The sequence below is a fragment of the Sarcophilus harrisii genome, chromosome 2 (genome assembly GCF_902635505.1).
Source record: "Sarcophilus harrisii chromosome 2, mSarHar1.11, whole genome shotgun sequence".
NCBI lineage: Eukaryota > Metazoa > Chordata > Mammalia > Dasyuromorphia > Dasyuridae > Sarcophilus > Sarcophilus harrisii.
The window spans coordinates 46,894,460-46,919,394 of record NC_045427.1 but is presented as its reverse complement, the minus strand read 5'-3'; the positions used below and the strand labels follow the sequence as shown (position 1 = coordinate 46,919,394).

The following is a 24,935-nucleotide window of genomic DNA, read 5'->3' as shown; positions in this document are numbered from 1 at the left end:
AAGGAAGGGAGAACAATCATTTGGTAAGCGTTTTCTGGCCAGCTCTAGGATGTTATAGTCAACACCTTCCCTGCCACCAAACATGAATATAAAGCTTCAGGGAAAAGAAAGAAACTTCAACATAAAAAATTAGGGTACGCCTACCCCAAAAATAAACACAAGGACATTCCTATTTTGTCCTGCAAATATTCCTAGAAATATGGATATTATTGACAATTGTTATCAATATAATTAATTATAATTCGTAACCCAAACTTTACATTCACTAAGTATATTAAGGTTTACAAAGCAGTTTTAGGTTTCCCTGGCAGCAGAACATTACCATGTTCCATAACCTTTTTCTGAAATCCATTGACTGAAGCTAGGGAACTCTTAGGGAGTTTTTAAGCATCTGAGCCAAGATCACAGGAGTGAGGACTACATACTTGCAGCCTGTAGAGAAGTCTCGAAATACACTGCATTCAAAGTCAAAGTCAGGAGCTGTCCATTTAAATCCCAACTCTGATGCTTACTAGCCATGTGACCCCGGGCAATACGCTTTCCTGAACCTCAATATCCCGTTCTATGAAATGGGAGGATAATCATAACTGTACTTTCAAAATCACAGGGCTATTGTGAGCATATCTATAATTCTTCATAGAAGTCTGACATTAAAAGTGTGTAGTTGCTGAAGAAGAAACTATAAGTGAGAAAGTGTTCGGAGGGTGAGGGGAGTGCTTTGCTTATGCAGGAACGCTATGTGCACTTTCATTTTGTTGCAGATCCTGGCAAGCTTACGATTCATCTATTTCTGGGTCAAGCACATATTTAGGTCCTCGATAAATGTCTGCAATGTTGATCAAGGGAGATCCTGTATACATAGCACATTGTTAACTAGCAAAACATTAGACAAATGGATGATGAGATGGAGGATGATAAAACATGCAGGAGGGAAAAGAGGGGCTTCTCTAGGTGTGGGGACCATATAATTAGTCGGGTACCAATGAAAGATCCAACTGGAGTTTTCAGTTCATGTTGCTAGGTAACTCCCTTCCCTTCATCTCCCTGCCAGGAGCTACTTCCTCAGAGGTTCTGGCACTTGAACTCAGATACTCGGGCTTAACGGGTTAAATTCCACTCCTCTGAACTTTCTATTTACATCCACCGGACTCATCATTGGCTTGGGTTGGGATGGTTAGCTTGGGTTAGAGTGTCAAGGGATCCAGGTTGATCCCAGCAGACCAGAGCCCACCTACTCCATCACAGGAACTGTTGTTTAGACCTCTCACATCTTCCCTTCCAACCTTAACACCTACCCATCATTCCAAGCCCAATTCAAATGCTCCTTCCCCAACAAAGTCTTCCATGATCCCCTAGACTGGTCACAAACATTCCCCACCTGGACCTCACATGGAACTGTATTTTGTACTTCTCTAATGTGCTCTTTCCTGACAGAATGCAAACTTCTTAAGGACAGGGATCCTCATTTTTGTCTTTACACAGCTAGTGCCTAACAAAGTTCCTGACATTTCATAAATGCTTGTAGAATAACTGATTTTCTTGACAAATAGTAAACTCCATGAGGAATTGACTAGTTTATTTAAGCTCTGTAATTAAGAAAATACCTTTCAATGCTATACTGCACACTATAGGTACTTAATATATCCTTGTGGAGTAGAACACCTTCCTAGGGGTGAGGGGTAGCACCACATAGCCGCTCCACTCTTTCAAGCCTTTTCGTCTATAATGGTACATGATTCCATCACCAATGTCTGCCTTTCTCACGCTCAACTAGCCCCAGAGTTCCCAGGCTGGCAATTCACTGGGCCCCAGCAACCACCAGGTACACTAGATCAAATCAACAATCAAAAATGGAAGGATCACCAATGGAGAATAAGAGAGAACAGAGGAGAGATGGCTGGGACCTCAAAGTCCTAGTCATAGATGTCTATGGAGAGAACAGGGATCAGCAGGAGCTACAACTCAATGGAGAAAGTCAGGGCCAGACCATTCTTTGGGGAAGTGATGCCTCCAGGAGGTAATACTCTGGAAAGAGAAAGGCCTTCAGAGGATAAGCAGTTCCTATCTCAGTACAAGGTGGCTGAAAGCTATCCACATCATCCACCCAGCCCTTACCTCAACCCCAGTCAGCCTCAACCCAGAAGATGATGCAGTCTGAAATCATCTACCTGCTGGTCCAATCCAATCTCCAGGACACAAGGAATATATTCAGAATATATCTAGATGTTTGATTACAGGCTCAAAGGCTGCATGAGATAGTAGCGGCCAGAGTGAGTGGCCCTGAAGTCAAGGAGATGCAGATTCAAATATGACCTCTGACATATATCAGTTATGGGACCATAAACATCTCATTTAATGTGCTTGAGTCCCAAGCACCTCTTGAAAGCTCAGCTGCTGAGTTTCAAACAATGGGGAAATCACAGATCTTGGACAGTGTGTTAATGGATGCCTGCAACACTGTTTTCAGGGGAATACTTTTTCCTCTTAGAAGTCAATATCAAAGAGAAGATCTAATTCAGTTCCGATTGATCAACGATGGACAGAATCAGCTACACCCAGAGAAGGAACACTGGGAAATGAATGTGGACTACTTGCATTTTTGTTTTTCTTCCTAGGTTACTTTTACCTTCCGAATCCAATTCTTCCTATGCAACAAGAGAACTGTTCGGTTCTGCACACATATATTGTATCTAGGATATATTATAACATATTTAACATGTATAAGATTGTCTGCCATCTAGGGGAGGGGGTGGAGGGAGGGAAGGGAAAAGTCGGAACAGAAGTGATTGCAAGGGATAATGTTGTAAAAAAAATTACCCAGGCATATGTTCTGTCAATAAAAAGTTATAATAATAATTTTAAAAAAAGATTAAAAAAAAGAAGTCAATATCAAAATTCAATAGACTTGGGATGGAGAGTATCTTTGCTCTAGAGAGAAAACTATGGAGACCAAATGTGGATTGAAAGATGGTATTTTCACCTTTTTGTTTGTTTCCATGCCTATTCTTTCTTGTGGTTTTCTCCATTTTGGTCTGATTTTTCTGGCACAACATGAGAAATATGGAAATATGTTTAAAAGAATTGCACATATTTAACCAGTATCAGATTCCTTGCTGTCTCAGGGAGGGGAGAAATAAGGAAGGGAGGAAGGGAGAAAAATTTGGAATGCAAATTGCAAAAATGAATGTAGAAAACTATCTTTACATGTATTTGAAAAAAATAAACTACTATTGAGAAAAGAGTCAATCTCAAGAAAATTGTCTTTGGCTCCCAAAGAAAGCCGCATGTCATTCTGATATACCTGCAGAGTTATGCTTACCCAAGGAGCTAATAAGTAAGGGTTCTTTCAATAATAAAGTTGACTGAAGAGTAGTAAGTTTTGATAAAGAAACAGAGACTTAACTTCATTTCCTTTCTCTGGGTTTTGATGAATCCAATGCATGCCATAGTTGGCCTCCAAAGGGCCATGTTTTGCCCACATCTGCCAAGGATAGGCAGACAAGTCCAACCAGTGGTTACTGGTTGCTTAATTCCTGGGCATCCCCTCTCCTTAAAATACTGTTGGTTTATTTACCATCTCAGGTTAGACAACTAACTTTCTTCTCTTGTTGCATAAAACCGGCATCATTCATTTGGCCCAAGAATCCTGGCTTTTGGGAGCTGTGTGCTTGCATTTTCTGATCTGGGTTCAACTATCCTCTGACTCTCTCTGTAGGAATAGCTTCATTACAAGAGGAAGGGCCCTAAACTCACCCAATCTGGCCATTCAGATGATACAACTCCTTGAGGCACCTAAATGTGTAGTAGATAGAGGTGGGCTTGGAGGGAGGAAGACCCAAGGTCAAATCCTATTGAATCCTGGGCAAATCATTGCATGAGGTTGGGTTATTGGAATGCATGAATGTGCCTGTGAACATGAACTCCTGGGCACATAACAGGAACAAATTCTAACTAGGGATCACAGCACCCTAGAATCATCAAATTCAGCACCGGCATTTCACAGATGAAGAAAATGAGATCCAGTAATGTACAGTGACTTATTCAATGACATCCGACCATTAGGTATCCATGGGAGGGGGGTTTGAACCTGGGGGCAGCTGCTTTCCCACCCTCCATTAATCCTCAAATGATATTTCCCAGAGGGCCAGAGGATCTATTTTTGACACTCTGATGCTGACACGATGCCAAACCTACTTTCAGGGGTACCGGTGAATCCACCAGAATCCCTCCAGCTCCAACCAATCTCTGGGTCTCTTTTTGATCACTTCTCTGGGTGGACCCATTTCAAAGATTACTTACTGGGTGTCTTTTGACCCAATTGGATCTTTTGACCCAATTTACTAGCTTTGTGACATGGGAAAAATCACTTTCCTATTTCTGGGTCTGTTTCCTCAATTTCAGAATGTTAGACAAGGTGATCTCAAAGGTTTTTGCCAATTTCCAAGTTCCATGATTCCATATCTAATGAAGGGAAGATTCGGGGGCTCTTGCAATCTGCCAGATGGTGTCGGGGGTGGATGGAAGGAAGCCCTCAGCCTATACCCTGCTCTGAATTTCAGGCCTGACATGGGTTAGCATCATCCTCTGATTTGACTTGAGCTGTTAACTGTCCAGCCAGTCAGCTGCAACCCCAGCCTAGGGCCAACTGACCATCAGCCAGGACTGTCCATGCCTCCTGGCAGGAGGGGGAGGGGTGGGACTAATTATCAGGGTTATTCTAGAACAGGGTTGTTTTTTTTTTTAACCCCTTTTGTGTCACAGCCTCCTTAGAATAATGCTTTTAAAAATAATTGAAAGAAATGCTAAATTTCAGTTGGAAGTTAGTGAAAACAAAGGGATAATTTTTTTTTCCCTCTCCAAGTTTGTGAACCTTGTTGAAGTCCATCTTTATACCCTCTGGAACCCCATATTAAAAACTTCTATTTTAGAACCCTGTAGAATGAGGGCCCATTAATGGTTTTAATTAACTGGACCCTATGCCCTCCCCACCTTTTTTGGATACAGCTTGTGATTTGATTTATGTGTCAGAAATTTCCCTATCACTGAAGATCTCCACCTGTTCAGTTAGAGAGCTGCTTGGGAAAAATATTCACTGAAAATGTCTAATTGAGAATCATCCAATAAACATTTATTAAGCACCTACTCTATGCTAGGCACTGTTCGAAGCACTGGGGATACAAAAAGAAGCAAAAGGCAGTTCCTGCTCTCAAAATGCTCACATTTCAGTGGGGGAGACAAGAAGCAAATATGCACAAATAAGCTACAAACAGGAAAAACAGGAAGTAGGAAGGGAAGGCAAAGGAGAGATTGAGTGACTTGCCTTTGCTGACATAGCCAGTTGGTGTCAGATGTGAAATTTGAACTCAGGTCTCCCTAATTTTGAGACAGATGCTTTATACACTCCCCCGCTGCCTTTCTCTGTTATTTGCTTTCCAGGGGTGTTTTGTCCCAAAGTCAGATAGGTGTAGCTTGAATGATCCCCGAACAGTCTAACAGACATTGTTTCTATAGAATTGGTACAATGTATTTAAACATTAAAAGTAATTTGTTCATGACGTGGTTTGGAAGAAGCAGTGGAATTAGGTTAGATAGTATCTAGATCCAGATATTATCTATTTAGACGACCCTTAGTTTGGGATTAAGATGATTCTAAGATGCAGGAATGTCAGGTGAAGTAGAAAGAATCAGGGATTGGAACCTAGATTCTAATCTCCACTCTTCATGGATATTGGACAAGCTTTTCTTCCTTTTCTGGCTCCTGGTCCCCTTCTCTGTAAAAGGAGAGCTCAATTAAATGTTCTTTGAGTGTGGAAGACCCTTTCTGATTCTGACATTCGACCCAGTCGTGAATCGGGTCTCCCAAACAACATGGCGACTCTTTGGAGCACTTAACTCATCTAGAGGGACTAGTTAAGGAGGGATTATATTTTATCAAGAGATTCATTCCAATTCTAGCTGCATAAAATGAAAAGAAGAAAATCCCCATCAGGTCAGCTCCATTCCTTTACTTCCCTCTCCAAAGTTTTGTCCAGAGTAGTTTTTAAATAGACTCAGAAGAACCTTTACTGATAAACTAATGATCTCTCCCTCTATCTCTCTCCAGTCTATAACCACAAGAAATAGAGACATATATACGTGTGTGTGCGCACGGACACACACAGAGATACACGTACACATCCAAAGGCAAGACTAGCAACTGTGAAGACTCAGCTAAGATATACTCATCCTTCGCCAAGGGAGACATCACCAGAGAGGAACGGAGTTCCCACTGCTTTGCTCAGATGCTAATTCTGAGAAGGGCGGCCGCCACTATGTCCAGACTGGTCTGTGCCCTCCCGGAAGGCTCCCTCCCATTCCTTGGCTCCTTGGGAGCTGTCCTCCGGGTGGTCCAAGGGGACCGGCGCTACCTTGGGCTCTCTCTCCCTTCTGCTCGCTTACTAACCTTGCCCGCCGTGTTTGGGTCGTCCTGGAAGCCAGCAGCCCTGCCTCTCCCGTGCCTGCTCAGGTTCGCTCCCGCTCGCACTCGCTCTCTCGCTCGCTCTCTCGCTCGCTCTAGCTGCGGGGTAATATCAGCAACTTGCTAAAGAGACGCCGAAAATAACCACATAGCCACAACTGCTTTTATTCCAGTGACAGGTGTGTTACTAAGTTAAACTCCACACATGTCCCCTGGCTGAAAGTCGGTGAACACAAGCTTGCATCCTGGTGACTATCCCAATACCACCCGTGCCTGGAGTCCAATCTCAGAGGGGCAGCTTGGAAACAGGGAAACCCCACAAGGTGCCTGGTGAGTTAGCTCGCTAAGCTGAAGGTTTCTAGTGACCCTTGCCATCCACCCTGCAGCCTCCTAACGTAGCAGGAGAACGTTCCTCTCCGGCTAAGGAGACAAGAGCGTTTTTAAGGAGTTCTGAGGGAGGAGAATCTGGCCCCACTTGTTCACAAACATCCCTTCCCTCTCTGCCACAGAGACCAAAAAGACCAACAAAAAGAAGAAACCAAAGGGGACCGAGAGAATAACTACCCTTCCCCCTTATTCCCACTGTCAGTGACCTTGCCATGTCCTACTGTTCTGAACCCTGCTAGTTCCTGAAGGGCCAAGGAGCAGAATTTAGCTCTGTATGGATGGCCCATTCAGACCACTCCCTAGGGCTCTTGGAAGGTGCTCTGGGATGGGGATGAAGGAATGGGAGTGGGGTAGATCAGAGGGATTCTTCCTCTTGCTCTTGTTTGGTAGGGATGTCTCAAAGGTATGTCTCACTTGGGTCTCCCTCAGTCCCTTCTCCTTGGGATTAATTTTGATTATTTTACTTACAAAGACAGACCATAGACCACTTCAAGCAGCCATGAAAGCGGCCAGGGGGCAGAAACGTGGGAGGCCCATCTTCTCGATCTGTAAGCAAAATTAAAAAAAAGAAAACAAAAAAATATGCTGTCAGGAAAGGTTGGGAGAGGCAGGTTGTGGGGTGGGATGGGGGCTTACTGTGCCTGATGGGGACAGAGCCGACACTTCCCTGCCCTCCCCTGCCCCTTCCCTGGACAGCATTTTGGGAATATGGAGGAGAATCATAGGGGTCTTTGTCAGCAAGGGTGGGAATTGTACCTGCTGCTGTCTCCTGGATCTGGGTTTTTACTAGAGGCACAAGGCCCTGGGCAGAACGGAAGAAGAAGGAGGTGGATCTTTGAAATGCTCTATGAAAACTAAAATTTTTTTTTTAATTTTCCCTCTAGGGAGTCCCCTGTATTACCTGCTTCACAGGCACTTCTCTTAAAGCTAGGTTAACTTTTAAAAACTGTCTCCCAGGAATTGAGTCCAATTCTGGGTCAGGAAAGTAGAGGCTGCAAACTCAAGAAAGCATGGGAGGAAAGTCATGCTGCTTTGGATGCATTCAGGAATGGATGTGTCAGAGAGAATTTTAGAAAACATTGATTATGAGCCGTAAAGAGGCCAAAGGAGGAAGGTAGCTCCTGGTATAATGCCCAGCACAGTGCCTGCCAGGGGGGCACAGAGTCTGCCAGGGGGGCACAGCTGTGATTTCACTGGCACGGGGAACTCCCAGGTGGGGAAAATCTCTCTGCCAATAGAGGAGGCACCTTTTCTGTAGCACACTGCCTCAGAAAACCATTTTTGGCCACGGATGATGTGGGCATTTGTTTTGTTTGACTACATGTTTATCACAAGGGTTTCTTTTTTTCTTTTCAATTGGGGGGAGGGGAGAGAAGATAGACTATTGTTCATTGAACCATAAATTTAAAATAAAGTAAAATGATCATTTAAATTTAAAGAGATACCTAGGACAACTTTTCTGAGACCACATAACTCGTTATTTGTTAGAGCTCTGAACCTTGGTTTCTCTGGTTTCCAGGTTTGCTCTCAATCCACCACACTGGTTCTTGCTAGGTACACAGTAGTCACTTAATGAATGTTTGAAGGATTGATTGAGGACCAAGAGATGGCAAGAAGAGCAGTTCTTTCTCCTTTCTGGACTATCCTCATTTCTTCTATACCCAGCCTATTTACTCAGTCCCCCAGTTCCTCTTGACCCTGCCTTTTCCCTCTGGCCTCCATCACTCCTTGCCCTTCCCAAAGTTACCTATCACACTGTAACTTAAAGATACTATTGTGGACCACACTGCCTTCATCACACAGTCCTTCCTCTACCTCTTGTAGTTCTGAACCCTCTGCTCTGGAACTGCTCTCTCAAAGGTCATCAATGACTTTCTCATTACTAAATCTCATAGTCCTCAGCCTCGACCTTACCAATGACGAACCTCTCTTCCTGGATACCCTTTCAGCCCCGGGTTTCCATGACTGGTGCTTTTTGATGGATCCTTCTCAGCCTTCTTTCATCGTTCCATTCTTGTCTCAGAAATATGGGTGTCTCCCACTCTTCTCTTTTCTCCTAATCCTTTCACACTGACAGATCTGATCTACATCCATAGAACTAATACCCATAAGCACAATAATTCATTAAACCTTCACTTAAAGACCTTAAAAGAACTTGGATAACTGCACCCAGTTGACACTTAACTAACAGAGAAGTCATGTAGGTGGTGCTATGGATAGAGCTTTAGGACTGAATTCCTTTTTTTTTTTTTTTTTTTTTTTTTTTTTTGCTGAGGTAATTAGGGTTAAGTGACTTGCCCAGGGTCACACAGCCAGGAAGTGTTAAGTGTCTGAGGTCAGATTTGAATTTAGGTCCTCCTGACTTTAGGGCTGGTGCTCTATCCACTGAGCCACCTAGCTGCCCATAAGACTGAATTCTAATCTGCTCTTAGACATTTACTATGTATTAAATGGATATAATAACAGCCCCTGCCTATAGACTGAACCTGAGACTTTGTCTTTGAATTTCATTTGAATTTCAACTTCTCACTGGACAGCTTCACTGCACCATTTCACACCTCCTTCAAACTCAATCTTGTCCCAAAAGACTCTTCTCTATTCCCCCAAACTTCCTTTTTTCCAACTTCACTCTATTCTCCAATAGCTGACATCAATTCTGCTGCCACCGTATTTCTTTCATCCTCTCCTTTGGTCTACACGGCTGCTACTTCTGAACTACAATAACAGCTTCCTACAACACTATTGTTCAATTGGTTTTCACTCATGTCTGACTCTTCCTGACTCCATTTGATGTTTTCATGGCAAAGATCCTGGAGCGATTGGCTGTCTCCTTCTCCAAAATGTCCCCATTTTGTAGAAGAAAAATTAAGGCAAATAGAGGTCAAGTGACTTGCCCAAGATCACATAGCTAGCAAGCATCTGAGGTTAAATTTGAACTCAGATCTTTCTGGCTGCAAGTCCAGGGCTCTATCTATTGAACCACATAACTGCCCTCACTGGATCATGCTTCTTCTCAGAAATCTTCAGTGGTTTCTTATTACCCTTACAACTGTCAGTTTTGACATTTAAAACTCACTCATCTATTTTCCTACCTTTCTTTTGTGACTACTACTCACATATCGTATAGTCTAGTGCAAACGCCTTAAAAGCTATTTTCTGATCTTGGGATGCAGGTTCCTGTCCGCCTGCCCCCAGTCCTCCCTCAACCCTGACCTCCAGAATTCTCCTCCTCCAAGGCTCTGCTCATGGGCACCCTGTTGGCAAAGACCTTTCTAGAGCCTCCATTAGAAAGTATCATCTCCTACTTTGGATTTCTTCTTCGATCCCATCACTTTCTACATAACTGTGCACATTGAGCTTAGAACGTAAGCTTGTTGAGGGCAGGATTCACACAACGTCAAAATCTTTGGATCAACGGTGCCCTGAGCATCCTCTGAGCTTAATCCAAATTTACTGAATGAAACTGCTGAATTCTAGTTTTGGGGTGGGGTGAGCAACTTGGGGAGCACCTGCTACTCTCGGAAACTGCTCCCCCCAATAATCCATCCCTGAGCTGTTTTCAGCCTTCTGGGCATCCAGGCGCCTGAAGTGGTTAACCACTGGGCTTTTAGGGTATTAAATGATTTAGAGAACAAATCTCTGGCCAGATCCAAGGCAGTCTGTGGCTGGAGTGGAAGCGGCAGATTTTCAACGTTTACCATAAAAGAGAGAAAAATAGCCATTTATAAAAAGACCACCTGTCTAGCTTCCCTTTCCCCTACGCACTTTAAACACAGTGTCCTGGCTCCAGTAAATTGGGCACAGAAAAAATAGGGGGCTGAGTGAAGGGAATTCGGGATAGGAAATGTTCAGAGAGAGATGGGGGGAGGGGAAGAGGGGCATGGACCCAGGGACGTGTGTACACACACACACACACACACACACACACACACAGAGCCATCACATCTGTTCCAAAGCTTGGATTAAATGTAAAACCCATCAGATCACAGCTTATCAGAACTCAATTCCTAATTAGGGAACATCTGGCTTCCAAACTAACATTTGCACTAACTTAGACCACTGGCCAGGCAGGGGGAGGAGAGAAGGGAAAGGGGAAAAGACCCCCACAATACTCTTTGGAAGCAGGGACTCACAGTGTGATGGGAGGGCTAAACCACTATTGGTTTTGGAGGCAGGTCATCTGGGTTCAAAGCCTGGAAATGACACTCACTTGCTAGGGCAGATTTTTTTTCCCTCTCTGGGCCTCAGCTTCTTGATGTATGAAATGAGGGGGCAGACTTTATCAGGAGTTCTTAATCCTTTGTACATTATGTACCCTTTTGGGAAGCTGGTAAAGCCTCTGGCCCCTGTCTTAGAATCACAATTTTAGCGGCAGGGCGGTGATGCAGTAGATAGAGCACCAGCCCCTAAGTCAGGAGGACCTGAAATCAAATTAGACCTCACAAACTTAACATGTCCTAGCTGTGTGACCCTGGGTAAGTCACTTAACCCCAATTGCCTCAGCAAAAAAAAAATCACAATTTTGAATGCATAACATAAAATCCATAGAATTACAGAGGAAACCTATTAGATTGAAATGTAGTTTTCAAAAAAAAACAAAAAACAAAAAACAAAACTAAGTCCCTCAGCTAAGTTCCCCTGGACTTACCCTTCTAGCTATGAATTATCTGATTTTATGATTGATGCTCAGAATAAGAAGAGCCCAAGGATCTGCCTTCCAAACCCTGCTCCAAGCATCCTTTCGGAGTGTTCATTCAGCTGCCATTTAAAGACCTTAAAAGAACCTGGATAATTGCACCCAGGTGGCACTTCTGCTAATACAGAGGCATCTGGGTGGTACTATGGCTCTAAATTCAAATACGGCCTCAAACATTTACTATTTGTGTAACCCTGGACAGATCACTGTTTGCCTCAGTTTCCTTATCTGTAAAACAATACCACCTAACTTCTAGGGTTATTATGAGGATCAAATGAAATGATATCAGTCAAGTACTTAGCACAGTGTTGTGCATATAGTAGGTGCTCAATGAATGTTTATTCCCCTTTCATTCTCATTTGAATAATCTCAATGAATGAATGCATGTAACTGTCAAAGTATTATCCCCCTCCCCATGCCCTGATGCTTCTCCTTGAATTTAATAAGCAAAGAGAAGTTGTGTTTGATCTTGAACATTTAGGCTAATTTTTCCACTGCTACCAAAAAAGTTACTGTTGTATTACAGAGGAAAGGGGGAGAGCTTTCAGGAGCACCCAGGGCCAGAGCAGGGCTCCTTGGCTATCCCAGGCAGAGTGGCGTGAGTTGTCCTGCGCTTTCCTCTCCTGAAGCACCCAGTGCAATTGTGGTAGCAACGACTATTGGATGGAGAATCGGGAAAAGTGGTTTCTAGTGTGTAAAAAAATAATTAGCATCCCTCCTGTTCCTTCTTAGACTGGAGGCTCCCTGGGAACAGGCTCTGGGAAGGTGTTGTGCCCCTTATTAGAGCATTGCATCCCCCACAGTAGGAGCTGAATAAATGAACTGATGCTGCTAATCTGGCTCTGCCATTTGCCATGTCCAGTAAACTTGCTTCCACTCTCTAGGACTAAGTTTCCTCATCTAAAATGAAAAGGTAATCTATATTGAGGGCAGCAAGGGCCTTCCTTACGCCAGCCTTGGCGGAGTTGACAAGGGCCACTGGTTAGCCAACTTTCACAAAAGACAAGAAGCTCAGGCTCAGAAAGTAGCCTGGTCATGGACACAAACCAGGAGCAAGGGACGAGGTTTGGTTTTCCAGCTCTAGGCCTAGTGCCTTCACCCTTCTAACCAGCCTCTCGATTTCAGATTGAATAGTCAATCACCTAAGGTCCCCCTGACACTGTGTATTTTAAGTCCTTTGTAAGGTGCTTTCCAGCTCTTAACCTGCTAGGAGACCTGGGAAACTCCACAGGGATATTTAAAATCTAAGCAATTCTGCAGAAACTCCCTTTCCCAGACAACAGGGGAGAGAAAGGAGGATAAGGCAGAGGGCTTAGCAATGTGGGGGCACATGACTCTCAGGAGTACCTCGGATCTAAAAAAGGAGTCTGAAAAGCAGAAGGCTCAGCTCATCCCAGAGCACCTTGGGCCCATGATCTCCTGCCAAGCTGCCTCCTCTACCAGCTGGGCTGGCTCAGGCTGTACCAGAGCTGCCCCAAGTAGCCTAATTGCTTATTCGGGCTGCCTTCCTGTATTGATTAAAATGTTTGTCGGTGAAACCCATTCAATAAAGTTCTCCTTCAATTATCTCTTTAAATCTTGATGCCTCTAACCCAGTGGCCGGGAGCCTGGGGGGAGTGGGGTTGGGGAGGAGAAGGAGGGGGATGCTAACTCCATCCATCAATCCCTTCTGGAGTTTGAGGTGCAGACATCTGCCAAGGCACTCCAGAATCTTGGGAATGGAAGGGACCTCGGGCCTCCACTGAGGTAACTGTGTGTAACCTTAACAAGTCACTTATTCAATCTGAATCTATAAAATGAGAGGCCACAGATGGTCTCCAAAGACCCTTTCTAGAGACTTTAGCATCCTGTTCCTTCAGGACTATACAAAGGGGTCCCTGGACGGGGGAGGCTCCTAAATTTGGTGAGATCAGAATTAACCAACGATCTAAAGATTTAGAGATGCAAGGGACTTCATAAGCCAGCAATGGAAGGAGATTCATAGACCAAAGATGAGGGTGAAAATTTTGATCCCGTCTTCTCTATGGGGAAAAATGGGGTGATTGCCAAGGTCTCTTGCCTTAATTTTTTCTCCTCTGTAAAATGGACACAACAGTGTCAGGCAAGGCATTTATTAAATACCGAACCAGATGATAATAATGAATATTAGTTTTGTGTTTTAAAGCTTGCAAAGCACTTGACATCAGTCTAGGAGCTCATTCGATCCTCCTGGAAAAACTCTGGAAGATAGGTATTATTATATCTTTTACAGAAGGTAGAAGAGGAATTATTTTTTTTTACAGAAGAGGAAACCAAGGCTGAAAAAGGATTGAAACCCAGATCTTCCTGACTCCCAATTCGGCACTCTGTCTTCTACATTACCTAGGTAAGTGGGGATTCCAATCCCCAACTGTGGGTCACTTTGCTAATCCACAAAGCAGTTGCCGATCTCTGCTGAGGAGGGTGAAGAAGTCTTTTCAGAAAGATATTCCATAGCCGTCATCCTTTCCACAAAGTTGTTAGGAGAGTCATCCTCCCAATAACATCACTATTAATTACTTCATTCTACCCCATTCTTCATGGTAAAAAGGTCATTTTTGCTACAAAGGTCAAATATAATCCTTTCCCCAGAAACCCTCAAAGAATGATTTTGATACTTAGAATTTAGATAAGGATATGGAAAACAGAGATGCTTCTGGGAGATCTGCTTATTCATTTGAATGGGAATAAGATTACTGGGTATGTGTCCCAGGGAAGTCAAAAACAGAATTGTACCCCAATATTAATAGCATTGATTTCTGGGGAGTGAAAAAAAAACACAAATGGGAAATACCACAGTAGAATTAAGTGATATGGGAAGAACTAAATAAACTGCTGATAGAATGTGATAGAATATTATCGTTATAAGGAACAATGAATAGGAAGAATTCAGAGAAGTCTGGGAAGGGCTGACAGAGTGAATTAAGAACCACCATTATAGCAACATGATCAATGACATGAAGGGAAAGAACCCTGACTTTTGATCAACTGAAACAACTCATCTTAACCTAGGAGAACAGATGAAGAAATACCCTTCTCTCCTTTCTGCTGATGTGGGCAGCCAACAGTCTGGAAAGTCATGTATCCCACCAGAAACAGGGATCAGATGCAAATTAATCTTGTTTCAGCATTTTCATCCATTATAAGGCAATTTTCAGTGGTAGGGAGGTATATATCAGGAAATGATTGGGGGATGTAAAGAAGTGAAACCTTTTTTTAAAAATGGGTGTGAGAACAGATCTCCTTCCGAGCATAGTGCTCTGACATAACCAAGGTCCTGCCTGAGGCCCTAGGTTATGCGGTATAAAGATCCAAGAAGAATGACCAAGCACTCCATAGGGCATTATTTTTGGCCACCCCTTTGGGGATCCCAGACTGAAGGCTACATTTAAGTGAAGGCTGACCAAGCACTCAGGAAGGCATTATTTTTGGCAGCTCCTTTGGGGGTCTTAGACTGAAAGTTACATTTAGGTGAAGACGGACCAAGCACTTAGTAGGGCATTATTTTTAGTGGTCTCTTGGGACTCCCAAAGAAGGTTGCATATAAGTGAAGACTGACTAAACACTTAGTAGGGCTTTATTTTTTAGTGGTCTCTTTGGGACTCCCAGGCTGAATGATTTTCTACAGCCTTAAAAGGCCAGGGGTAATATGCCCCTCTAATATCCTTCACCTTGAAATTACCCTTTTTTCTATTCAAGATTGAGAGAACATCTATTAAGTGCATCCTTTGTGCCAGGCACTGTGCTAAGTACTGGGGATACAAATATAAGCCATTTGGCTGGTCTTGGCTCTTAAGGAACATCTCTTCTAAGAGGAGGAGATAACAGAGAACTGGAAAGGGGGAGAAGTTCTCCATGGTCACATGTTATGGAGGTGGCCAGAGTCATGGTTCTGAACAAGATGAGATTAAAAACAACCCGTCCGCAGCACGTTCCCTTGTCCAGGACACTCACAGGACCTCAGGCAGTTCTAATTGCCTCATTTCAGAGGGGAAGAAATGGAATTCCCATAACGTGACAGTTCCCATCAGGAAGAATGGCTTTACCCAGCGGAAATAGTTCAGACTGAGAGAATTTTATCTTCTCCCAGCTCCCTCACTAACTAGCTGTGTGTCTTTTAGCAAATAGCTTCCTCTTTTTGGGCCCCGGATGCCTCATCTGTAAAGTTTCTCGCCAGCTGACACTTCCCCCACGTTGCATGTGCTTCGCCATCATGGTGGCTCCCACCCTGAACCCCCCCCCCCCACCCAGGGTGGGTTAATGCAGGTGGCTACTTACTTGTGTTTGGTGTGAAGGAAGGGTGGCGGGTGGCTCCCTGGGTGACGGCCGGAGGTGGGGGAGGCATGCTGGGGGGGGTCGACCTGGACTGCGTCTTCACCTCAGCTGGTGAGTCGGGCATCGTCGCTGCCTTCTGCTCCGTACTATCTGCTGGGGAACAGCCGGAGAGGGGAAGGGGGGGAGAGAGAGAGGGGGAGAGCAGTGGGTGAGTGTGGAGAGCCCCAATCGCCCTGGTCTCCGCCCCCTCCCCAGGTGTCAGCCAGAAGTCATCCCGGGGTGAGCATTCAGGTGGCAGATTCCTAGTGCAGCCTCCACACTGTGGCCACCTGGGCAGAGTTGCCTCTAGCAAATCCACAGCCTGCCCCGGCTCTTAATGAAAGAACTCTTCCCGCCCATCATCTTAATTAAGTGTGCCCATGCAACACCCAAGACAAGCACCAGGTGCTCTCACAGGGGATGCCCGGGCTACTGCTGGGCCGGGGCTCCAGGTGACAGCTCGGGGATTAGAGCCTCCCATTTTTCTTAATGACCGGAGAGGCAGCAGCCACTGGGGGTTCTGGCATTAACTCCTTCCCTGCTGCTTCTCCCTTCTCGAGATCGACTTTCTTGGACAGCTGAGCAAGCTCCAGGGGGAGGGAGTCTGAGGGGGCTGACGGGGACCATGGGGCTGAGGAGGGGATGGAGCCCAAGGAGGCTCAGTGTTATTCCTTGGTGGTGTGGGGGCCCGGAGAAAACTGGCACAGAACCTAGAGACTCGAGTTTGTTCTCAGGAAGGGGCTGGATTGGGTGCCAACTAAGGTCCCTTCTAGTTCTGATGTCTGAGGATGGGACACAGAAAATTCCTTCAACTCTTCTGAGAAATAAAAGTCATGACTCACTCACTTCTCACACTTTAAAGTCCACTTTCCTCACAACTATAAGGTACTTAAGAATAACCCACTTCAGTTTTTGCCTTTTGTTCTGATTTTTCTCCAAATATGAATCAAAATATGTAAATATTATGTAAACATGTAAAAATTTGCAAATATGTAAAAATGGATGTACATGTATAATAAAAAATGTTGCTTTTTATATGTAATTAGGGAAAAAAAAAGAATAACCCACATCTTATCTGAGAGAGAGAGGAGAGATGGAACCCAGTCTCTGAGGGCTCTATGACCCTAAGAAAATCCTTTAACCTTTCCATGCTCTCCCCCCCCCAATAGGCAAACTCAAGTGGAAATAGGGGCTACTAAGTGAAACATAAAGAGCTATGGACTGACTTAGAAATCCACATATTAGGAGTATCTTTATTTTTTGGATTATTATGTATTTTGCTAAATATTTTCCAATTACATCAGGCTGCTGTTCAGAGTATTATTGGTCTCATGTGGGCTGGGGGCTCACATCTCTGCCCCCAGCAACTCTTTAAGACCAAAGTTGTAGTTGTTGAGTTGTATCCGCCCCTTTGTGACCCCATTTGATATAATACCATGGGGTGTATGTGTATACATGAATGCAGACATATACACACAATGCACATAATACATACACAGAGCTCTATAGAAATATAAATACTTGCACACATGTATATGTGCACAGAATACCCCCCATATACAAATACATGCACACTAAATATATGTATAATATTTAACTTCATGTATACATATATTAAATGTATATACATATTTAATAATACAATAATATACCACATATGTATTATATATAATATATAATATAATGATAACATAATTAAATATATACATGGACATGTAAGCACATATACCCACATATATATATATATATATATATATACATGTATCTATTTGTGTGTATTATATGTGTATGTGTGTGTGTGTGTATATATATATATATATATATATATATATATATATATATATATATATATATGTAACACATGTATCTCCATGTCTCATCCTTCTCCTTTCCCAGGTGACAAGCTGGGGGCAGAGAGGGGAAGTTCTCTCTCCGATCCTGGCCGAGTCCGCTGGCAGAACAGCGGGTGGAGTGGGGCAGCCTTGGCTCGGAGCTGGAAGGGCCTCAAAAAGCATTTAGTCCGATCCTGCTCTATCCCAGATCTCAACCAGAGACCATATACCACTTCTTTTGAAACCCCCAGGGATGGGGAACCAACTCTCCGGTCAGACAGCCATTTCCACTTTTGGAAACGTTCCATTGTTGGAATTTTTCCTCAGGTGGAATGTGCTAAATTTGCCTCGTTGCTCCCAATTCTGCCTTCAGAGGCCAAAAAGAAAACGTCCAATTTCTTTTTTTCTCCAATCTAAACAGCTCCAGGTTCTTCAAAAAATCCTCAGACAGGGGGGCTTCGGGCCCACCGCCATCTTGTTTGTCCGCTGGAAACCCTCCAACTTGTTAAGAGGTTGCTTAACGGGCAACTAACCCTTGGCCTGTTCTTCCATGAGGAAGGGAAAAGTCAGGGCCAGCTTTTTGGGTGACTCTCTCTTCTCCTGGGTTACTCTGAGAAGTATCAAAATGAGACCTGTCTGGGGCTGATGAGCCAGCCAGCAACATGGGGAAACTGAGTCGGTCAGGAGCAGGATGCTCAAATCTTAGACAAGTCTTCTACCAAGGGGACAAACACCTTCCTCCCTGCTCCCCACTGAAGACATAAGGGTCCACATGAGTACAATGGAAATACACACTTAAATACTTAGTTCTAGACTGTTGTTCACACTCACATACCCTGTGTGGGACCCCATAGTATTGGCTGGCTCCCCCACTTTTTTGTGAGCCCCTTGGCGTATATTCTCTTGCAGCTAGCTGGTGAGCGTTGGACCTGGAGTCAGCAAAACCCTAATTCAAAACTGATCTCAAACATGACTTAATAGCTGTGTGACTCTGGGCAAGTCAACTATCTGCCTCAGTTCCCTCCTCTGTAAAATGGGATAATAATAGTATCTATCTCCCAGTGTTGTAAAGATTAAAAGAGAATCTTTGCAAATTTTAAAGATCTCTACAAATGCTTGCTTTAAAAAAAAAGCCTATTCCAATACATTACTCTTGTCTTCCCCAAGGAAAGGAGGGACTTTCTAGCACTTAGGGTTTTGTCCAGTATGCTTTATGAGGTAGTAAGTTTGTGGCCAGGAGAATTCAAGCAAGAACTGAAACCGGGGATTTAAAGCCAGTTCGGTAGAGTAGCCTGAGAAGAATACAGCCTCTGGAATTGGGGAAATGTGTTCAAATTCTAATTGTGATGTGTGTAATTCTGGTATGATCATGACCTTCTGTGCCTCAGTTTACCCAACTGTAAAATAGGAGAGTAGGGGAAGGGTGGCCCCAGAATGCCTTTAAGGTCTCTTCTAGCTCTAAGTACGTGATATACCTCACATTTCTATAGCATTTTCAGATTTATGAAGTGCTTCCCTCATAATAGCCCTGTGAGGGAGCCTCCCTAGGGTATTAATATTCCCATTTTAGAGAGAGGGAAACTGGGCACCTGTTAGACATGAAGGAGAGGGGATTCCTACAATGGGAGGGGAGAGGGCGGCTGCACCCAGCTCCTGATACCCTCTCACCTCTGGCACGAGGGCAGCAAACCTGGGCGCGGGGGGCAGGGCGGCCAGACCACGCTGAGCCCACAGAGCCGGGCACCCCCCCACCTCGGCTCCGTGGGACGGACGGTCTGGCTGGCTGGGCGAGGTCCCGGAGCACCAGCGTGGAGGAGGGCACCGGGCAGCAGAGACCAGTAAACAGATCCCAGCTAAACAAGCTCTGCCCCAGCACCTGCTGCCCCGATCAGCTGCGGCCGGCGGCCGCCCCTCCCCCTCGCTGACCGCCCTGCCGCCCCCTCCCTGCGGTCCTCCCCCCCTCTCGCCCCCCCTGTCTGCAAGGGCTCGCTACCCTGATGGCTCAGCACACGTGTGGCCACAGCTGTGGGGATCCGTCAAAGGGTTACTCGGCTGGCCCGGGCCCGTGGAGCTCCACCGAGGACCAAACATGGAAAACCTCGCTTTGCCCTGCCCGCCTGGGCGGTCGGGGAGGCCCTGCCAGCATCGGGAGGAAGGTTTCGCTGCCCTCGGGGGCCCGTAGTCCCCTGGGGCTTGTTTCTAGCCTGGAGGCCACCTAAGCCACCATGGTCCGGCCTGATCAGCCCTGAGTGTTCCGGGACCAGCCCTGAGAGAGGGCCTGTCTGATAAAGCCTCCGACTTCTGCAAAGCAAGACTGACTCTCCGTATGTCTGTCTGGCCTCCTCTCTCTCATCCCCTCCTCTCCGATTTTCTCTTCTCTTTTCTATCCCTCCCTCCCCCTCCCTCCTCCTTCCTTCTCTCCCTCCCTTCCCCTCTTTCCCTCCTTTCCTCTCTCTCCTTCCCCATCTCTTTCCCTCCTCCTTCCGTCTTTGCCTCTCTCCTTTCTTTTTCTCTGTCTTTTTCTGTTTCTCATTCTTTCCTCTCTCTCTCTCACCCTCTTTTCTTTTTCTCTCCTCTCATATCTCTGCTCCTTCCTTTTTCTTTCCTCTCTCCTCCCCAGCCTCTGTCTCTCTGTCTCACCCTCCTCTCCTCTCCTCTCTTTCTCTCTTTGTCTTTCATTCTCTTCTCTCTTTCTCTTTTCTTCTCCTCTGACATCTTCTCTCCACTCCTTCCTTTTTGTCTCCTATCTCCTCCCCCTGCCTCTTTTTGTCTCTCTGTGCCTGTGTCTGCCTCTGTCTCTCCCTTCCTCCCTATGACTTTAATTTCACAAAACCCACGGGAACAGGCAGCCATGGATGGAGAGTCATAGGTCCCATTTTACAAATGAGGAAAGTAAGACTCAATGAGGTGTGGGAGACTTTGTCAGAGAGAGAAGAACAGTGGATACAAGAAACCTGAGCTCTATAATAATAGGTGAATTAAAAAGTACTTTCTACACATCGTCTCATTTGGGACTCACAAAACCCCGTGAGATGGAGAATAGTACAGCGGATATCACTATTCCCATTTTCTAGATTCAATAACTGAGGCTCAGTGATTGTCCAGAGAGTGGGAACTGGAATGAATTCTTTCCTGGCTCCAAATCCAACACTTTTATTCTTACACCAATTAAGACCAATGGGCAGGGAAGGCCCTGAGCTCCAGAACTGGCAACCTCTCCCCCCTCCTCCACCTGCCTTACTTCCAGCCTGGCCCTGGCAACCATCACCCAGAGGAGCCAGGATGCCATCTTCAGCAGCCACCACTACCACCTGCTGACCAGGGCCACCATTAGTGGCAGGCTAGCTGTCCTGGCTGAAGCACTGAAGAAGAGAGGAGGGAGCATGTGGTAGCCATAATTTCACCCAGGCAGATTAAATGAACTCAACTGATGCTTCTCCTAAATCCCTGGTGGAGAAAAGCCAGAACCCTGAGCCCAAGAACCTTGGGGATGGCGGAGCCCTGGGCTCCATCTGTTCCTGCTTCCAGCTTGTCCCCTGAAGACATTATCATCATATCATCATCATCATCATCATCATCATCATCATCATCATCACCACCATCATCATCACCATCATCATCCTCTCTACTATTTAGATAACACCTTAAGGTTTACAAAGCACTTTACAGATGTTATCTCATACGAGGCTCACAACAGCCCTGTTAATACTATTATCATTCCCATTTTGCAGATGAAGAAACTGAGATTGAGACAAAGTGATCTGTCTCATAGTTAATGAATATATAAGGTAGAACTGGACATAGGTCTTCCTGATTCTAAGTTTTGTCTTCTTTCACTGTACCACAGCAATGAAGGGATTAGCTCTGGTGGCTAAGAGGCAAACTATCTCCACCAACGCAAACACCAGCCACTGACCAACTGCCACTAATGGGCAAGGAAGCCCAAAAGTCTTAGCAATGTTATGTCCATCTTACAGATGAGAAAACAGGCTTGGAATATTGAAATGGACAACCTACACCATACAGGTGGTAAGTTCCCAGTAGCAGCAGCATTCCCCCTAATTCCAGGTGGCCCCCAAAGCCACATCCAGGGAGGCTACTCTCATCAAGGCTGGACTTGGCAATTGCCTCTCTGGGTGGGACAGTCCCCATCTCCCTAGTAATCACAGCTGCTGAGGACCTGAAATGAAAATTACTGTCAACTGATCAACAGCAGAAATAGTATGCTTTTATTAATGAATAAGACATTGGAGAAGATGCATCAGCATCTGACTTTGCACTTAACGGACCAAAGAACCTTTTCATCTGACTGGTAGCTAAAAACCTTCCATATATGCCCTTTCCCCTTATTAGAATGTGAGCCCCTGAAAGCAAGAATTATTTTGCCTTTTTATTTCTATCTGACACTTTTCACAGTGCTTTACATGTTTTAACTACAAGATAATTCATTCATTTAGTAGCCTAGCCTAGCTATGACAAATTTAGCTACATGAGCTTGGACAAGTCATTGTCTCCATTGGGTCTCATTTTCTTCATCCCTAAAATGACAGGTCTGGGCTACATGATCTTTGAGGTCTCTTTTAGATCTAACATTCCATAGTTCTGTGCCTGGTCAGGTAGGGTCTAGATTGGAACTCGAGGCTCCTGAATCCTAGACCAGTATTCTTTCCCACTACATCATACTACTGGTAATCATCTCTAAATGTTACTTTCATGATCTCCTCCATTGGGGGGAAAAATCATCAGTGGGTCCTTATTTCTTTTTTTAATCTTTTATTTTTTTCTAATTACATGTAAAAACAATTTTAAAAGTATCTTTAAAAAAATTGAGTTCCATTCTTGCCTACCAGTCTCCCCTGTCCCCTCATTGAGAAGGCACGCAATTTGATACACTATTTCTTTTTTTTTAAATCGTTATTTTTATCTTTTTAAAAATATCACCTTCATTTCTAAATGTGCCCTCTGCTTTCTCTATCCTAAGAACCATCCCCTGTGACAAAGAATTAAAAAAAGGGAAAACAACAGCAACATAACAAAACTAATCAGCAAAAAGTGGAGCCCAATAATAAGTTCATAATCGTAGCTTTTCTTCAGGACCAAGCTTGATCATTATCCTTTTTTAAAAGCCAATTTTTAAAATTAATACCCCAAATGGACATTTTCATATAGGTATTAAAGCAGAAAGTCATGACTTATGCGTGAAACCATTAAAATATATTACATATAGCCTGCTTTTAAAAAAGTATAAAATATAAAAAAAGAATATAATAAATGAATCATGTTACTTTTGAAACCAGTTGGCTTGAAAGGATTTGCTTTTGAACTTTCTTCTGTGCATTTAAAAAAATGCTACAATACAGACTGGTTTGGGGGGGTGATTGTTGGAGGCAACATTATCATCGACCCCCAAAATCTTATCCTCTGATTGAGAAGAAAAACAAAACCTTTATAACCAATATGCATGTTAATCCAAACAAATCCATCTCTAAACATTACACTCTTTACCTTGAGTCTAACACCTCTAACAGGAGGTGGACAGAATTGTTCCTCAATCCCACTTTCTACAAGAAATTTTTTCCAACCCTGTATACACACACACACACACACACACACACACACAGATACATATATACATATAAATGTGTGTATACACATACACACAACCATAGAGTTAATAGTTGTTTAAATAATGTATCCCTCATTCGATTGCCAGCTCCTTGAACAGAAAGAATATTTTCCCCTCCTTCCTCCCAACCCTTCTCCCAGATGGCAAGCAATCCAATATATGTTATACATGTTAAAATATATGTGAAATCCAATATATGTGTACATATTTATACAATTATCTTGCTGCACAAGAAAAAATACGATCAAAAAGGAAAAAAATGAGTAAGAAAACAAAATGCAAGCGAACAAAGAGTAAAAATGCATAGCCTATTTCTAATCAAGCCAGTCTCCTTACTTGCCATGAATACACCATGTATTTCCCTGCCTTTCCAACTCAACTCACATTTTATCCAGCATGCCTTTTACTTTCCTCTGCTTATCCATATCCTACCTTTCCTGACTCCTCTGACCTTCAGTAATTTCTTTCTTCTCTTCTCTGAACTAGTCTGTGCCTGTTGTCTTCACCACACAGATTAGCCTTTGCCTTTATTATTTGTCAATAGTTTCATAAGTCACAATAAATATTATGTCTTAAACATCCATGGATTGCCCACATCCCCTAAAGGAGAGCCTCCCATACAGTCAACGTTCACTGAACACTCAATGAGGATTGCTAAGTTCTTGGAGGACAAGGTGGGGCTTTTGTCCTAGTCCTGTGGCCTGGGGTCTGGGCCCTCTCGCCACTCTGGGAGCCTGTAAGGACTAACTCAGAGAAGAGGCTGTTTGGGAGACATGAAGTCAATGGTCTCTCCCAGCCAGCTGCTTCTTCCCTCTGGTCAGTGCTATGTAACCAGAGATGTCACGAGCTTAAACTGTGGTCAGCAGAGTGATCACCAAGGGGATGGGAGTCACCCCAGAGACTCATACCCCTCCCTTGCCATATGGCTTGTCTATCCCTGATTCCAAGGCAGGGTTGCTGTCTGTAAAAGGGAGGGAGAAGAAATACAGAAGGGGACACTGACCTTTTCCTTATGCACAGGATCCCCCCACCCTGATTGGCTGTAGCAGAAAACATCGGATGGGGGCCTTCCTCAAAGCCATCCCATTTGTGTAGAGGACTTGAGGGTAGTGTCCCTTGAGGATGGATTTATACAAGCAGCTTTACAGAGGGGCGATCTGGACCTGGAGGTTCTAGGGAAAAGGAAACAGACCCATTAAATGTCTGGTTTGACCTGATCTGATTTCCAGCCTCCATTCATTCCTTCCATAAATATTTCCGGAGCTCATAATACGTATGGTAAAGTAGAAACAGTGCTGATCCTGGAGCAGTGTGCTCGGAATCCTAAGGCCTGAATTTGCATTTCACTTTATTCAAAAGTCATTTAGCTTTTCGGGGCCTCAGTTTCCTCAACTGTAAAAAGATTTTATCAGAGGATTTCCAATCTCCCTTCTAGCTTTTGATCTATATTTATATGCGAGAGTTATTGTCATTGAAGTCCAATGGCAAGACAAGAGTCAGGGTGACTGGTGATGGCCCTGGACGCAGGGGATGACCTTGGTGCCTTTTGTGACTCAATAAGCCCAGGTGAGGAACATGTGGCTCGCAGGCCGTACAGAGCCCACA

General features: G+C 44.3%; 1 protein-coding gene across 11 annotated transcripts in view; it reads right to left on the bottom strand.

Moving 5' to 3' along the window:
- The window catches only part of CBFA2T3 (CBFA2/RUNX1 partner transcriptional co-repressor 3), a 115,768-nt gene that overhangs the window by 26,257 nt on the left and 64,576 nt on the right, over positions 1-24,935 (bottom strand). For 3 of the 11 annotated variants that reach the window (XM_031950128.1, XM_031950126.1, XM_031950127.1), the window contains 4 exons: positions 24,334-24,502; positions 15,837-15,983; positions 7,313-7,390; positions 6,443-6,556 (listed from right to left, as the gene is read on the bottom strand). In XM_031950128.1, coding sequence (XP_031805988.1) covers positions 6,443-6,556; positions 7,313-7,390; positions 15,837-15,957 — 313 coding nt within the window. In that variant the 5' untranslated portion in view covers positions 15,958-15,983; positions 24,334-24,502. Of the gene's footprint in view, positions 1-6,442; positions 6,557-7,312; positions 7,391-15,836; positions 15,987-24,333; positions 24,503-24,935 lie in introns of all 11 variants that reach the window. The other 8 variants (XM_031950131.1, XM_031950130.1, XM_031950132.1 and 5 more) reach the window with 6 other exon arrangements.